The sequence below is a fragment of the Gymnoscopelus braueri genome (genome assembly GCF_963280865.1).
Source record: "Gymnoscopelus braueri genome assembly, chromosome: 21".
NCBI classification, from domain to species: domain Eukaryota; kingdom Metazoa; phylum Chordata; class Actinopteri; order Myctophiformes; family Myctophidae; genus Gymnoscopelus; species Gymnoscopelus braueri.
The window spans coordinates 10,538,747-10,553,100 of record NC_137623.1 but is presented as its reverse complement, the minus strand read 5'-3'; the positions used below and the strand labels follow the sequence as shown (position 1 = coordinate 10,553,100).

The 14,354-nt window shown below is 42.0% G+C and overlaps 1 protein-coding gene across 5 annotated transcripts in view; it reads left to right on the top strand.

Annotated features, from left to right (window-relative positions):
• The window catches only part of slc12a7b (solute carrier family 12 member 7b), a 92,845-nt gene that overhangs the window by 59,804 nt on the left and 18,687 nt on the right, over positions 1-14,354 (top strand). For all 5 annotated transcript variants that reach the window (XM_080418185.1, XM_080418184.1, XM_080418182.1 and 2 more), the window contains exons 4-10: positions 2,604-2,750; positions 9,955-10,009; positions 10,190-10,320; positions 11,006-11,247; positions 11,742-11,953; positions 13,906-14,073; positions 14,184-14,282. In XM_080418185.1, the coding sequence (XP_080274311.1) occupies positions 2,604-2,750; positions 9,955-10,009; positions 10,190-10,320; positions 11,006-11,247; positions 11,742-11,953; positions 13,906-14,073; positions 14,184-14,282 (1,054 nt within the window). The remainder of the gene's footprint in view (positions 1-2,603; positions 2,751-9,954; positions 10,010-10,189; positions 10,321-11,005; positions 11,248-11,741; positions 11,954-13,905; positions 14,074-14,183; positions 14,283-14,354) is intronic.

Here is a 14,354-nt window from a genome sequence, read left to right as displayed (position 1 = left end):
AAGTTTCCTCCTACAGTTGGTGCCCATGGTGTGGTACCAAGCCACTGTGATTTGGCAGTGTCTTTTCGACCCACTCAAACAGAGAGCCATGGTGAGATACTACCTACCACCACAAAGGTTCCTCCTGCACCACAGGCCATTGTAGAGTTGGTCAGATGTCAGTGCAAAACCCATTGTACAACCCAGAGATGTTCATGCAGGGGACACAACTTGGCTTGCACAGAACTTTGTGTGGAAGTGACTGCGAAAACAACACCCCGGACAGTGATGAAGCTGTAAAAGAATATTACTGAATGATAGATCTAGCAGATATTGTATATAGTTCAATCTTCTAACTCGTCGATACTGTTTTTGCACCTTAATGTCTAATCTCATGTACATATCTGCTGCTAATGTAGACCTACCAAAGTGTCACCACCTTGCACCGTATGTCTAACCTCATGTACATACTGTATCTGTTGGTTTATGCCATTTGTATATCCTTGACATGTTTTCTATTGCTGTTAGATTGTTCTCCTTGCTCTCCCTGACCTTATCTTCTTTTCTTTTCTTCTCTTTGAAAACAGTCATAAACAAGAGTTTTTCACCCATTTCTTTACACCTGTAAACCTGTGGTGTAATAGTCAATGATGTGTTGATACTACACAAATATAAAGACTATATTTTCCATTTAAATTTGTTTTCTTGCTTTTATATAATAACTAAACTGAGGTCTGTATTGGACTCCTTGACCTGGAAACATATTTAACTAAGGTTGGTTGTCTAGAATCCAAGATAAAATTAGGCTATATATTTTATGTCGTCCATATTGAACAATATGGTGGGCTATGCAGGTATCTGTGCAAATGCAAACAATGATTTTTGGATTCCTCATGCTCTGAAGATTCCAAAAGTGTATAGTTTTGCTAATCTACATTTTTTAACGAAAATATATATTTTAGCATAGTAAACCTGAATTTCCCTGGCCATACCCTAGGTGGCGCAACTGCAAGTCCCTGTGCACAATCCTTTAGGTCTCTATTGGATTCCTTGACCCAGAAAACATGGGATTAGCATATTTAATTAACTTTCTATGTTGTTTAGAAGCAAAGATATCACAAATTATATATATTATGGCGGCCATTTTGAACGTCCAATATGACATGCAGGTGGTTGTGCAAATGCAAACATCGATTTTTGGATTCCCCATGTTCTGAAGTTAAAAATAATGTATTGTTTTGCTAATCTCCACAAATTTTGAACAAAAACACATAGTGAACCTGACTAGAATGGCTAGTGCAGCAGCAGAGAACACCCTCCCCTTCTGGCTTCCCACCTGCAAACATGGCTAATAGGCATAACTGTAGTCTTGGGTTTCCAGAAAGTCTTCCTTTTCTGGTTCATTTTCCCATAGCTTTGTATAAATGGCTCGGCAGCAGATTTGACCCGGAAACACGTATGAAACCATATATTTTCCAGCTCAAATCTGCCGAGCCAATTATACAAAACTATGGGAAAACGACACTACTCTTATTATGCACAGAGCCTATTGTGTTCAGTTGTGTTTAATTTAGGCATTTATCAGACGATCTTATCCAGAGCAACTTACAAGTGCGAGATCCAAATAAGTTGAGTAAGCAGTCAACAAACAAGGTAAATAGATAAGAGTGCAGCAAGAACATTGTAGTCCGACTTTATTTCCAGGGCATCAAGATTGCCATGGCTTGGATACATACCTATCACCACACCTATCACGTCAAATTAAGACAGTCCAATGAAAGTCCTGAGAGAAGATGGACATCGATTAAATTGATGCATATCAGGTGTGTAGTCACACCCAGCCCAGAACCTAGTTAGTCAGGCCAGGTGTGACTGCTTAAATCAGCCACCACCTGCACCACAGTCACTGTTTGATGCACCTTGTTTCAACATTTGCCCAGAGTGGTGTCAAGAGAGTGATGCATTATACAGAGACGCAGAACTGAACGGTTTAATAGTCGATAAATGCATTGATTTACATAATATATACAGCACACTGCCATGTGTATGTATAGTTACATCAATGTCTTAGTAAATGTAAAAATTGTAAATATTTGAGTAATGTTACCTGCCTTGTTGACATTTTAAGCCAATTTTACCGGGTCAACTTGGTTAAGGAGCTTTTGGCTGTTTATTGCTTTAAAAACATTGTACATTTTTAAAAATTAGTTTCAAATTGTCTGTTCCGCTGCAACTCTGTGCTGCTAGTGCTCACTGCTAACTTGTGGCAACTGAAAAGAAGCTCCATGATCCGGTCATTGCTGTGAAAACATTGGTCCATTTGGAGTGAATGGAGTTGTCTCCACCTGTCTTTGCACCACTCTGCATTTGTCTCCCAACCTGGGGATCCCAATGAGGGAGAGGTGATGTGTCTGAATCTCTGGTTCATTCTGACAGCTGGAATGAATGGTAATGGTTTCATCACATCTTCATGGTTTTATTCATTCATTTTGTTTCATACTTTATACTCCATAAGTATGTCTTCTCTGCTGTCCTACCCCCTTTCTGCCACAACTTCACTGTTTATTTCCTCTTATATTACATCTTTCCTCAATGTCTCCTCCTTACCCCCTCTCCACCTCCAGAGCCCTCAGATGGGGACCTTCATGGGTGTCTACCTGCCCTGCCTCCAGAACATCCTGGGAGTCATCCTCTTCCTGCGTCTCACCTGGATTGTTGGCACAGCAGGCATCATGGAGTCTCTGGCCATCGTGGTTATGACCTGCTCCTGTGTGAGTACACGCCCCTCACATGTTGGAATGTTCATTTCAAATTCATTGAAATGTCAACACATCCATAGCCATGCTGTATTGTATATCACAGAAATGTGCAAATGAGGTTAAAAAAATATCAGGGTTACGATTGGCGAGGCAGGCAGACCAAAGTGCAGAATTACTGGAAAATAAGTCCTTTATTTGGAGCGCAGAACTGGCTGGCATGAAACCGAGGTATAATCGCTGTAACACAAGAAGCAGAAGAACTGAAAACCCTACATCATTCAACGATCTCTCTCTCTCTCACACACACACACACACACACACACACACACACACACACACACACACACACACACACACACACACACACACACACACACACACACACACACACACACACAGGGAAGAGACAAGTGTACTCTCACAGCACAGGCCAGGGTAAGGCTGGAGTGGGCAGGGAGCAGAATGAGCTGGGAAACTAGAGGTTTGTGTATCAAGTTGACTAGAGTGTTGTGACAGGCAAAACACAGGGCAACACTGACGAGGCTAGCACAAGACAGGTGAGTAGGGAGAGGCAGGCTGGGGGATGGGGTTCAAGAACACAAGACAGGTGACTTGTTGAGAGAATTCTTGAAAATGTTAATGACATGCCCAAACTAGTGTTTCAACCAGGTTGAAAGTGGTTAAAGGTAGGGTAAGTGATATTCCTTTTGTTAAAATACGTGTTAAATAACTAAATATTTTTGATAGTAATCATTGCTGTAGAGTGTTTGTTCAGTAACAGGGGTGTCCCTGTCTCTCTAGCTCTTTAATAAACAGAAAATGCATTTTCAGCTCGGGATCCCAATTTGATCCAATCAGGAGAGAGAACTCATACAGGATAAACTGGTGAAAATGGAAGTGATGACACAAAGAAATGAGCAGACAAAATTGGAACTGGGACACTATCAAATTGAAGCTGATAAATGGGTATTCTCTCCTGATAGGTTAATGTGTTTTCTCTGTTTATTAAAGAGCTGAGTTGTGAGCTCGGAGAACGAGGGCAGTATCACACGACAAGTTCTAAAGTTTAGTACACACCCAGAGAATATAATACAGTACCGGGCACGTGATGTGGACATATGAGAGATGGAAAACAACAGAATGAGTAGGAAAACAACAGATGCATCTCATAATGCACGGGCGCCAGTCGATCTGATAAAGTAGTTGATGGCCATGGTGTCAAGTGTATCAGTATGTGCTTACGCAGATGGAAGTGAATCAACAAATGCATTTCCTGCTCAAGCAGATCAAAACGTCATATGATCATCATAACAATGACTTTCACTTTGATATATTTTAAAATATTTCAAAGGGAAAGGAATCGTTTGGACACTTATTTTTCTTTTTAGTCGATGGCAAATGTATGAACATAATTGATCTTACATCAAGAGATTTAGAGCATGCATAAGATGATTACGCTAAGAGTGGATGCATTTGAGTATATTGCATTGGAGTGCCTTATGTAAGAAGTGCATTTGATGCAGTGTGGATGTATGTACATCCATGTATAATATACTGTATGTTCTGGGTGTGTATGCTTGAGTGTTTTTTTTAGCTTCAAACGTGGTAGATTGTGGGGATGGATGGCATCAAAGGTCAGATTGACAGCACTAGTGAGAGTATGCTGTGAGTTGAGACAGTGGCCACTGATCCCTCCTATATTTAGCGATGAAGGCTTTTCTGATTCCCGTACACTCCCAGCTCCTAATGGTACATGGCAGCTTGATGCCTAATCCCTTCCTCTGAAAAGCGTGCGTGTGTGTGACACACACTCTCGCTCTGCTATATTGACCAATCCCACAGCAGACAATGCCTTCCTTAAGCTTAGTAAGGGGGCTGTGCAGACAATGACTTCTCGTGCAATCTCAATTGAATCCTTCCTGTCTTCTAATACGCCTTCGAGGAACTCCCCCCTCCTTCTACACCAGTGTGACGTACAGTGTGTACTTAGGCTGGACAAGAACCGATAGCGTCTAAGTGGAAGAAAGTACCGCCCTAAAGGAAGCTGTGTTAATCCTGTGCAGATCTGTTTACATTCCCACGTCATGCAAGCCATTGCATGATTGGTCCATTGGTTGGTCCAAAAGGCCGCTTCCAGGGGAAGTACATGCAACGGAAGTCCCGCCCTTTATAGGCGCTTTTGGCCGTGGTTCTTTTTCCAGGGTTTTCTCCTCATGAGATGAGATAAGGCTGGGAACCACGTTCTGTGCTACAGTATGTAATGGCCGTCAACAGCAGTAGCAACGTGTCCAGAGATACCAGCGATGGAAAAAGGAGAGGAGCGAGGAGGGTTGCAGAGTGATTAAATTGATGGAAAGCTACGTGTAATCCTCTGCTTTTGAAAAGTTAACTGGTCGTCAACAAGACTTCAGAAGAGCTACATTTTATGTCTCTATAACAGTGGTTTTCAACACTTTACAAATCAAGGTCCATTATTTATTCAGCATTTGAGCCACGGACCACCATTTGATGAGATTTAGCCTCTCAACGTAGCCAAAACGTAGAATATTTTGTTATCGTTGGATACGATTTTGTCCACAATTCCATGCTGTATTGATGTGGTACCATAGATCTTTAACAAGAGTTAAAGATCTATAAGGGGTCCATTTGGTTACCAACACCATCATTTAGCTGGGACCACCTGGAACCCCCTCAAGGACCAGTGGTGGTCCCCGGACCACTGGTTGAGAACCACTGCTCTATAGTGAGAATAATAAAGAATAATAAAGACGACAAACAGTGTCTGTACATAAAAAATGCTTACATAGGAATTTGACAGAAACGGTAGTCCCTCCTGCCAGAAACTGAAATGCACAATTGCGGCTACATTACAAGTTACATCAGCAATGTAGGCTCTGAATTTATTTGAACAATTAAACTACACCCCCTGTTGTTTTCATAATGACTTGGTAGTTACTGTGAGAACTGAAGAGAGCAGCTTATCCCAGCGGCTTTATAGGCCCACATCCACACATCAGCCAGTCAGTCACTCATGGGGTCACGTGGTGCAGAGCACATTGTCAGATGTTGTTAAAAGTGCCATGAATTGTTTGATTCAGATGAGTTCAGTCCAGGTCGGTCCTTACTCACTGCGGTTCAGGTTTCATCGTCGGACTGAGGAAATCGAGTGACTTGCTGGCAAGGGTTTTAAGAAATGCAAATAAACATGGGCCTCTTTTCCAAATATTTGCAGAAAGGGTTTTGAGATTGAACCACTTGAACCCTAGCATCCCTATTCTGGGCATGTCATAATAGGCAAACATGCAGTGAAAATAGGTAAACGTTCTGCGAAAATGGCAGATCTACGTCTCGCAACGTGTCGTTTTGCAATGCATTGCGAGAATGTACATCTACTATTTTCTCAGAAGAGATTTGGTTTAGGGGGAGGTAATGATTGGGCTGAGGATAGATCCCTGGGAGACCCCAGTCAACAAAGTGTATAGGGTTTAAGTGGTTTAGAGAATAACTAACTGCCTAAACCATTAGAAATTCTAGGTATTCTCCTCTAAGAATGTGAATAATCATTGCCCACAAAACTACATCTGTTGGGGGTGTATGGAGAGGACACTAGAAGATGTATTTTCAAGAGACAAATGACACACACACGTTACCACATAAGTCATTGTTGTTGGCATTGTAGTGTACCTGTACCAAAAGGTATTATAACTTTGAGTTTGTGGATGTCATGATGTCATCCGATACTGATTAAATATTGGTCTGTAAAAATGTGATCTAAGTTAGTATTGATGATCTGACAGTGTGACCCTAAACCTACTGTACCAGTCACCCATGACTGTCTGTAAGACCAAATCATTGTCTTGCCAAACATTTTTGCTCCAACCCAACTAAAACCTTATGGGGCGCCTGGGAAACGGAAGGTCCCAGGTTCGATTCCCAGTTCGATTCCTGGCCCCGGCAATGTGTCGAGTTGTCCCTGAGCAAGACACTAAAACCCCTAACTGCTCCCCCCCTGTGCTCAAGTCTGACCAGTTGGGCAGCAATCAGCTGGGTGAAGCTGAAAGGTTTAAATCCACCCTAAAAACCCACCTCTTCTCCATTGCCTTCAGCTCAGTCTGAGGGCAATTTTAACCTATGGCCATTGAATGTATTTTTCCTCTTTTTTGTATTACTTTTATGTTCTCCTATCTTTGGTGTTTTTGTTTAGGTATTTCCTTATGTTTCTTTTACTATGCTGTATTTTTATTAGGTTATGCTATTGTGATTGTAAAGCACTTTGGGTCAACTTCTGTTGTTTTTAAATGTGCTATATAAATAAAGGTGACTTGACTTGATTGAAACGGAATTTCCTCCTTGGGATCAAATAGGTCTAATTATTAACTTTAAAGGGCCAGTCCTGGATTGTTTTAAAAAATATTGGTTTTGGCCAGGCGAGACATCACTCCTCCCAGTAGTTTAGTGACTCCTCTTGTTCATTTAGAAGTAGTGACTCGACCAATCCACTCCTCCTGTGAAAGCCTCCTGTGAAAGCTTAGGGCTTTCACTGGAGCCCGGAGGAACATTTGCCAGCTAATTGGCTTTGCTCAAGATTTTCCACCCTCAGCGTGACAGTGTGCAGGAAGCAAAGGACGCAAGATTTATTTTGGTCATCGACACCTGACCCAAGGACATCTCTCTCTCTGTCTCTCCCGCTTCATTTAATGTTTTCACTTTAAATTACCGTACTGATTAGGAATGGGTGCTTGGGCTTATTTACACTTGGAGTGTTAGTGGTTTAAAGGACAACTTAGTTTTTTTTACAACCAAGGTTTATGTTTTAGCTTGTCATGCATTAGGGTATACAAGACAAAAAGAGGGAGTCCACACAAAGTCAAACGTTTAAATTATATTTATTGTTCTGAATTAATTAAAGAATATGGATAATTAAAAACAATCAAAGTATGAGGTGTGAGCAAGTCAGTAATCAGTAATGTAATACAGTGTATGGATGTGTGGAATGTGCTGTGCGAGTGTTGTATAAAGTGTGTAAAGGAACTGAAAACAAAAGGGTTAGGCCCCACAGGCCAGGTAGCAGAGATCCTGCTTTCAGGGAGGAGAGAGAGAGAATGAGGGGTTGTGGGAGAGCTCCCTATAGACTCTCCCAAACCACCTCACCCAGCTGCACCCAGTTGGTCTAACAGCCTGCCCCACTCCGCCCTACTCACTCAGGCTGCCGGCCAGCCATCAGTGAAGGCAGAGCGGGCAGGGCCGTCACACTTGTAATTAAAGTAAATAAAAGATGAGTATTATTTTTTTCATTTACTGCTTTCTATAGTTTTAGCAATTTTCGCAATCTTTTTTACAGTGGGCGGGGTGGCATTCGGGCAGGTGGCTAAAAATGTATTTTTTTACACAATAACCCGGCGATTTCTTTATTATTATTTACAGTAGCTCTTCTAGCCCCCAATAACTCACATCTGGCCATCAAAGACCGCGTGACCTTTTTTATTGTGTAAAAAAGACATATTTAGCCACCTGCCCGAATGTAAAAAAGTTCGCGAAAATTGCTAAAAAAAACGATAGAAAGCAGTAAATGATTTTTTTTTAGCACTCACCTTTTATTTACTTTAACTTCAAGCTAAAACATAAACCTTGGTTGTAAAAAAACAAAGTTGTCCTTTAACGCTGTTAACCATAGCAAGACGACATGTCTCTCCATACATCTCTAGGCGTGAATGCATAGAATCTCTGCGTCCGTGGAGTCAGTCGGATCAGTGGTTCTCCAAAAAGTACTGACGTCATGGCCGCCGCCGGCAACACTACTTTTCAAGCCTGGCAATACCACTTTTTGTCCAGACCAAATGGCCTTTTTACACAACCCAGTGCACGCGCCGTGTTGTAAACTGATCAACCCCTGGCGACTGCAGAGCAAGCTCACAAAATAAATACATCAAGATTCAGTGGTCCGTAATCCGAGTCCGTACTGATCTGTGGTCGGCAGGCGGGTTATGGCGGCTGATAATGCCCAAGCTGAGCACTTGACAGGCGGATATGAAGAGTGTCGGTGTCTCTCTCTAGTGGTTCTAAGACCCGGCTGTTTTGTTTTTACATTATGCTACATAATGCTACTGATGTCATAATCTTACCCCAAGTACTGTGATAATGGGTACTGCAAATAAGTTCTCTGACAACGGGTACAACGTGTATTGCATAACCGAATGGGCATCACACTTGTTTATACAAATTAACGTCACAACACAAGCCTTGAACACAGCATATCATAATGTAGGGCAACTGACATCAGTGAACACAGGGAACAGAGCCAACTGTCTTATTACAGATTACAAGGTGGGCAGCAACTCCAGCAAGTAAAGTTAGCATAAATCTTGTCCACTGCCTTGAACAAAACGTAAACAGCTCGTCTCCCATATTAGAATGCAGCACTTGTATAACTAATTGTGTTAAATCCAGTCTGAGAACTGCCGACACTCACTTTGGAAAACAGAACGAGTGTGTAACACAAAAATTGTGTGGTTTGTGTATACGGTTAACCGTGTACCTGCCCCCATCCCATTTACTGACTCCTCTATTAAACAGAAACAATATTGCCCAAGATGTTTACTATGTGCAAAGCACAAACCATCTCACATCCTTGCAATTGTTGGAAATAATGTGTATTTATCTATTTGTTTAACATCCCAATTGCGCTCGCTTTTCTCTGTCATTGCTCCTAACCAGGAAACGGTGTTATGTAACGGTGCCAGATGCAAATATCCGTGGAACCTGATAAAACAACGTGTGGTTTCCCCTGGAAAGCTCGTATCCATTACCAAGCTCAAAGATTTAAAGCATAAGCCTTGACAGAGTCATTTCACAGGCCTTGATGCAGGATTAACCTCTTACTGGTTCTAATGGCCATAGAAAACAGGAAAATTCATGCAATTTTTAAATTGTGTGTCTGGAAACGTGGAAATAGTTGAGAAATGTTATGGAAATCAACTGCCGGTTTTGTTGTAAGTCCGGGCTGCTTTTATGTCTAGTTTCCCTCGAAGGAATAATTATAATATTATATAAAAAAATAAAATTGTACCTCAACAAATGAAAAACAAAAAAAGAGCAATTTAACAAATTATGTGGAAACCCTATGGTTTCTATGAACTGCTGGCCTTCAGCCTGATGTTTTCACGAATGAACCTTTATAAATCATGTTTTATAAATTGTTCTGTCATTTATTCCACAGACCATGTTGACAGCCATATCCATGAGTGCGATCGCAACTAATGGCGTGGTACCAGGTAAGAAGGCTTTACATGCGCATATATTTTTCAACAGCTGTTGCTATTATGAATTGAGACCAAACTGTGAACCTTGTCTTTACTCCACTGGTTGGAAGATTAATGAATAGATGAGACAAGTCATGATTTTTATCTATGAAATAATGTGGTTGTACATTATTTGTGCTTTCTGACCCCCAGCTGGAGGCTCCTACTACATGATCTCCAGATCTTTAGGACCAGAGTTTGGTGGAGCTGTGGGCCTCTGTTTCTACCTGGGAACAACCTTCGCTGGCTCCATGTACATATTGGGTACTATTGAAATTTTGCTGGTGAGTGATCTTAAGTGATACACAATGTTGATGTCCAAATCGAATATGAAATACTCAAGAGTGCAGCCTTATAATGGTAGCTCTAGTTTTTACTTCTTGCTCTCCAGTATGATGAACATCAAGTAGACAATTTGACACATGATTGTTCCATACCTTAAACGGATATCTTGATACTTATCAATATCAAAAGACGGTCTTGTGGTTATGGTGATATTCATAAAACAATAGGCTCTATGCACAGCAGCCAGTTTGGAGAGAAATTGGGCCTCTTCTTACTTCCTTCACAGGTGTTACCAATGATACTAATGAAGGCTCTGTTCCATTCTGGTCAAACAGAGTCAGGGTGCTGATATTGTGCATTTTGGCTCACTGGAAACACTCTGCTACACCAGTGGGTTTCAAAGTGTGGTCCAAGGACCCTCATGGTTCTTTGAGGGGGTTCCAAATGGCACCTTAAAAGGTGTGTAACTCTGAGAGTGTACAAATGGAACCAAATGGACCCCAATGGAAGTCTTCATTACTAGTATCATTGGTAGAACCTGTGAAGGAAGTAAGGAAGAGGCCCAATTTCTTTCCAATATGGCTGCTGTGCATAGAACCTATTGTTAGGTCTAAATGAGGCAAGTGAAGTATTTCTTAAAGATATGGGTCTGACGCACTGTTCGTTTCTCCATCAAACCTTCAGACCTACATCGTGCCTAAGGCGGCCATCTTTGTGGCTGAGAAGAAGGAGGACCAGGTGGAGGCCTTGCTGAATAACATGCGTGTTTACGGCACCTGTTGCTTGGCGCTCATGTCCCTGGTCGTGTTTGTCGGCGTGAAGTACGTGAACAAACTGGCCCTGGTCTTCCTCGCCTGCGTCATCTTGTCCATCTTCGCTATCTACGCCGGCGTTATCAAGACCGCCATTGAGCCCCCAGACTTCCCGTGAGTCCTGAAATAACCAATGTGTAATGTACTCGCATCATGTTAATGTGGGTGTAAGGGATATTTATTTTGTTAAAATAAGTGTTAATTAGGTCTATATATTCCTGTAGCAATCATTGCTAGTATAGAGTGTTTGTTCAATAATAGGGGTCTCTCCAGCTCTTCCTCAAATCAGGATGGAGAACTCATACTGTACAGCAGTGGTTCTCAACCAAATTAGAAGTGTTGAACCAAAACAATGAGTAGACAAAAATGGATCTGTAACACTATAAAAAAAAACTGAAACTGAAAAATCTTTGTGGGGTTCTTTCGACTGAGTGAACTGAACTAAAAAGCTGGAGAGATGGGGAGATTACTTGGGATATAGAGCTTTAACTTCTGCTTTTCTTCATTTACACACCCATTTATGTAACTTGAGTGACACATAATTGTTTATGAGGGCATACACTATATAATAACCTCTTTCTCTCTTTTTTTCACCCTTCCCAAATCAGTGTTTGCCTGTTGGGGAACCGCACGTTGCAGAGCCAAAACTTCGACAAGTGTCTAAAGACGGAGATCATCGACAACATGACCGTCACCACCAAGCTGTGGGGTCTGTTCTGCGACGGGCCGGAGCTCAACGCCACCTGTGACGAGTACTTCCGCGTCAACGAAGTGACCGCGCTGCAGGGGATCCCCGGGCTGAAAAGTGGGGTGATAAATGGTAAATGGTGCATTTATATAGCGCTGCTATCCGAAGCGCTTTACATTGATTGTGCCATTAACCCATTCACACACACATTCATACACCGATGGCGGAGGCACCAACCTGCTCATCGGGAGCAATTAGGGGTTCAGCGTCTTGCTCAAGGACACTTCGACACTAACTCTAGGGGAGCGCCCCAGCCCGGGATCGAACTGGGAACCTTGCGGTTTTCCAGTTCACTCTACCCGGCCACTCTACCCCTGAGCCACTGCCGCCCCGTGATCTCAGGTCAGCAGCGCCATGATTTCTGTTTTGACGTTGCAGTTGGGGGAGCTGCGGGGCAGCGTGATTAGTACCAGCATGGGAGAGGACACCTTGAATGACACATGAGTCACACTGAAAGCTAAAAAAGATAAATATTTTGGGGTGACTCAAAAATGGTGTAAACACGTGTAACCTAGAAAGGGCCGGCCGTCGCTGAGTGGGTAAATATGCCGTCTGGGAATCAGAAGGTTGCCGGTTTGACCCTCTGCTCGCTACTGTATCCCTGAGGAAGACATGTAACCCCTAACAGCCGATAGGGGTTTTTCAGTAGTTTTACGAGTGCATAATAGTTTTAGGAATTGACGAGTTTTATATATTAGTCTTTCTTTATTTAGTTTTTAGTCTTGGGTATTATGAAAGATGTTATTTATAGAGGCTGAAAAGGTAGGATAAAAGAATGCATGATAATCAATGATGTATATCTTCAACATAAATGATGATAAATGATTGTATGCAATTCTATATAGTGCTAGTTTAACTAGTTTCGTGCTCATCTTAGTTTTTATTTAGTTCGTTTTTTTTTACTTATTCTTTTTTTTTTTTTTTTTTTTTGCTGTACAGTATTTTGCACGGTGGGTCGTGGTTGGAACAAAGGTTTGTTCCCAGACCTGTTAACAGCTTTTGTGAGTGCATTGGTATTTGATATGGCTTACATAAGCAGCCAGAGTGAATCCTCATTTACTTTGTAATTTAATCATTGTAGTTGAAAAACATTGTAACCAAATATTTTTGTTTGCTTTTCGACTCAAAACGGTGGTGTGTGGTGTGATGAAAACATTTAACCTCCTCCCCCTTCAGTGCTTTTTATTTCTTTCATTCTTGTTATAGAGTGAGCCAGCATAAATTCTGAGCGATTATGTGTGAGAAGATTTTATTAAGCTTTTTCTTTCTTCTCTCACATTTAAAGTTGCAGTTCATAACTTTTTTTTTGTGAAATAACCTTATTTTGACCAATCTGTATGGTAGAGTACATTAATACAGTATATCTAACACAACTGCGGTGGTTGGAGGTGGCGTGTGTTTCAAGTCATGATGGATAAACATACAGAAGTAAAAGAGAGCACTCTACCCTTCCATCCTTCTCCTCCTCCTCAGTCATGATCATCCTCTTTCTTCAAGTTATTATGTCTTCCCCTCTCATTTGCCTTTAGTTTACTCCCCGAAGACGTTGCCAGTCTCTGGTCCCTCAGACTGGTGGAAAACAAACACCAGCTGTGTTCTCTCTGCTCCCCTGCCCTGTCTCTCTAAAGCTTGATTCATAACCCGTGGCACGGCAGCGTTGCTCATGGAAAATAACCCATTTTCAAGCTAACAACAAATCTGCTCACTGAGCCTATGCACTCAAAAAGCGCCATTTACACAGCTTTTTCTACACAAAAATGTTATCTACAAGACAAGTCACAGATAATGACTTGGAATCCAAGTTAGACTCTAAAAGCCTTTTGCATAGAAAGTCCCATGACATTTATTTTTTTTGTCAATTAGTTTGTAATGCATCGGCAATTTCGGCGTAGATGTACAGTATGTCATAGAACCATGTTCATTTTAAAATTCCATCGTCCGTTTTTTCTTTTCGCGTGAAATAATCTAACTCTGTATACAAGGGTCTTTATTCTTAATCTGTTCCTCTGTCAATCTTTCTGTAGACAACATGTGGGGCGACTATGGTCCACTGGGCATGCTGGTAGAAAACAGGCACACGCCATCTGTCCCAGTAGCCGACAACTCTAAAGACGTCTACTTGCCCTACGTGGCGAACGACATCACCACCTTCTTCACCCTGCTGGTCGGTATCTACTTTCCCTCCGTCACAGGTAAGACATCCCATCGGCTTCACCCACAGCTTCCAGTCACAGCGATGCATGGTACCAGACGCCTTTAAAAAACCCTCGGTACCGCCACCCTGTTCTGATTCCCTCTCTAGGTATCATGGCTGGTTCCAACCGGTCAGGGGACCTGCGAGACGCCCAGAAGTCCATCCCCACTGGAACCATCCTGGCTATCGCCACCACCTCCTTTATCTGTATCCTTTTTAACCGGGGAAAAAAACTGTTACGAACAATGCAATGGTACCAAAAAGAAGTCACTTGAGTGC